The following is a 3,408-nucleotide window of genomic DNA, read 5'->3' on the forward strand; positions in this document are numbered from 1 at the left end:
AAGTAAATAATGCTAGTCACCATAAATTCCACGTCATCCCGCATGAAGATGCGACCATGGGCAACTTGATCAATCTAGCACTCATGCCTGACATAATGCCGAGACTACTGGATCAATCCTCGACTTTTCCAATGCCTATCTTGCTCTTAAGGTGTCAACCGATCATCGAGTGATCCCCTTCCTTAACTCAAAAAGATATGATTTTTCTTTTACCAAAAACGAATCAAATTAGAAGAAGCCAAAGAGCTCCCTCTCCGACAATGTTTCTCTGAGCTGCAGCTTATTTAAGCTCGGATTAAATCGAAATAGTAACGAGTCTAACTTTCTCTAGTCACACCCTAGTAACTCACGAGTAGTGCGTCGATACAGTCATAGATACAACCTACTCAGGGATGGCATCGAGCCGAGTTTGAGCCGGCTTTAAATAATCTCAGATCCGAACCCGATTAAAAAAAAATTCCGTCCCGAACCTAAACCCGGACCCGTCAGTTTCACATTTAGTTACTAACTAGCGGGTAAACGGGATTACCCATGGGTATTCGGGTCTGGATTTACTTACGAACCATCGGGTAAAGGGTTTTCTCAAGGGTACTCGTGAATTTTTTCGGGTATACAGGCCGGATAATCGGGTTTACGGGCCAGATTATCGGGTTTACTGGCCGTGTATATGGACTCGGGTCTTTTATCGGATATACAGGCCGGGTAATCGAGTTGTGTCAAAAAACCATCCTCGTAGCCGGATCTGGACCGCGAAAAATTAAAAACTATCTCCATCCATCTCCCCGAACAACAACAACAAAGGTCAATACCACATGATTGGTGTATGAGGAGGTGAGATGTAGACAATTATTTTTTTATCCGAGAATAAAGACAAGTAACCCTCCCAAATCCAAAGTCATCCATCTCCCCTAACCCGGTCAAAAAAATATCGGGTTTTGATTTCCCAAGTTCCTGTAATTGTTTAATTGTACGTATACGAACCACTGTAAGGATCCACTGCATATCAATGAGCGTGTTCGGAGGAGACAGCTGGGGGAGAGAAGCACAGTACCGGAAAAGGAGAGTCAACGATCTCCTTTTGGACGCCGCCGGCGATCATTTTTCCTACCGGAAACTTCCTTCCGGCAAATATGCCTGCCTCATTTGCCCTCACAATCCGGTCCTTGATACCCCTCTGATGCTCTCTGTATGTTTCCTTTTTTTGTTCTCTTCCCCTGCTAATTCAATCCCTAACCCTAATAAAATTAACCTTACACAAATACATTTAACATCTATCTATCTATCTATCTATCTATCTATCTATCTATCTATCTATCTATATTATCATCATATTACACCTAATAAATTTAAAATACATTTATTTCATGGAATTAGATTGCAATTTGCATGCCAATTTCTGTACTCATTAAACGTATTGTAATTCTGTCAAGTACAATCCCTAATTCGCAATAAATGTAATTAAGTGATATAATTTTTTTAGAATTTCATAGGATTAACTACAAATCATTAAAAATTTGCAGATGCACATGAAAGCAAGGCGTCATCTTGCTGCCGAATTGCAATTAAAACTAAGAGAAGAAGAAAGACAAAATGAGATGAATAAACGAATAGCTTTATCGAAAGATTCTAGTTCCATTACGAAAACTGATGACGTAGTGACGAAACAGACAAACTTAGCTACTAAACCGTTGATTGAAAAAACGCGAAAGGGTACTATTGAGGTACTTCGACATAGTTATCCTGAACAAAGTACTTCAAACAACAGCAAATTTAGTTACACTGATAGTGAAGTGTATGGTTTGACCAGTTTGACATTTGGTCAAACAGAGGAGGTATCTGGTAAGGATTTTGTGCAGGTCCCAATAGAGTATCGAGAACGCAGGGAGAGGGAACTTAAGTTTACAGCAGCTGGTTGGAAGCGCGATTGTCATGGAGGGTGGTTTAGAGATGAAAATGTAAAACATAATTTATCTTTATTGAAGCGTTATTTCGATTTTAGTCTTTGTCTAAATAGCGTCGTGATTGTAATGACCATTTTTTTGTGCAGGTTGAATTTGATTCTGATGAAGAGGATCCGAATGAAACGTTTGCGAATGGAAATTGGAGTGATGTTTGAATTGGAGGGTGTGATCATATAAATCTTGACTAGCAAGTGAGCAAAATCTGTATAGAAGAATTATTGGTGAGCTTTTGTTAGCAACTAATTTCTTTTTAATACTTTTGTTGGAATGAAATCTATTTTAAGTAGTTTGTTCATCAAAGCTATGAAATAATGAAATTAACCATCTGATGAAAAACAACATAGTTTGTGATATTCACTTTCATTAAATCTTAAAATTATAAGTATGGAACATAATGGTTTATGCTTCTGCTTACTGTATATGGGGTTCCTTGTTCGTGTCATTGCAAACTTATTGAGTTATTGATGATATCCAATTTGTTACTTTCTGGTAATTCTCTTCCAATCGTTTTAAGGTGGTGATTTCGACCCATGCACATTGAATTGGTTGATTTTGATTATACTTTCCACTTAATGGTATGTTTCTGTACAGATTTTATTTTAATAAGGTAAATTGTTGTTTCCTTGTAACTTATTCTGTCACTTACGGTGCGTTTGATAACTCTGAATTATCAAGCATTGAACATTCATAATCTGAATGATTCAAAGGTTCTGAATGAATTTAGTTTTGAATGAAAATAAGCTGTTTGATAATCATTTTGGATAAAAACTATGAATGTATTAAATCAACTAATTATTGTTTAATATTAACAAAAATTTAATATATTTATTTGATAAGTGTTGAAGAATATTACATACAATTTAGGCTCTTAATGAGTAAGAGAGTGTTTCAACTCTAAATGGTTCATTACTGAATGCTGAACCATTCAACATCATATCTCATTCAGAGGTCAGAAACAAACGCATTGAATGCTGAATGCTTCAGCATTCAGTGCTGAACCATTCCATTAAGAGGTCAACAAATGTACCCTTAATCTGAAAATTAGTCATTTTTCAGGAGACATAGAATCACTCCCTTTCCCATAAAGAGATAAATAGAAACATAGGCAAATTTAGAAAGGAAAAAAAAAAAAAAAAAAAAAAAAAAAGTAAACAACCAAGCCAACTTATAAAGGATGCATTCAAATGGGTTAAAAAAATCATCAAAAATGTAGCCAAATGCATAGAACTTCAACGATCGTCTCATTGTTTTTTTGGACAGCGATTGGGATCACCCGAGGGGGACTAAACCACCCGTTGCGATCATCTCCCGTTTCGACTATGCCGATGCAGCGATAATAACCTCGCCCCCATCGCTGCTCGGGAAGGAAACATTGAAACCGATTAAAGGGCACGGCCAAGTAAAACCCCCCTCCCCTTTACCCCCCAAACGATATGGGAAATGTGCC

The 3,408-nt window shown here is 37.2% G+C and overlaps 1 protein-coding gene across 1 annotated transcript; it reads left to right on the forward strand.

Annotated features, from left to right (window-relative positions):
- Window positions 1-893: 893 nt before the first annotated feature.
- On the forward strand, window positions 894-2,356 carry LOC139897964 (uncharacterized). Its single transcript, XM_071880680.1, has 3 exons — window positions 894-1,186; window positions 1,521-1,955; window positions 2,048-2,356. The coding sequence occupies exons 1-3, from the start codon at window positions 1,007-1,009 to the stop codon at window positions 2,114-2,116; spliced, it is 684 nt and encodes a 227-aa protein (XP_071736781.1). The 5' UTR covers window positions 894-1,006; the 3' UTR covers window positions 2,117-2,356.
- Window positions 2,357-3,408: the final 1,052 nt, after the last annotated feature.

This window comes from Rutidosis leptorrhynchoides, chromosome 3 (assembly GCF_046630445.1).
Source record: "Rutidosis leptorrhynchoides isolate AG116_Rl617_1_P2 chromosome 3, CSIRO_AGI_Rlap_v1, whole genome shotgun sequence".
Taxonomy (NCBI): Eukaryota; Viridiplantae; Streptophyta; class Magnoliopsida; order Asterales; family Asteraceae; genus Rutidosis; species Rutidosis leptorrhynchoides.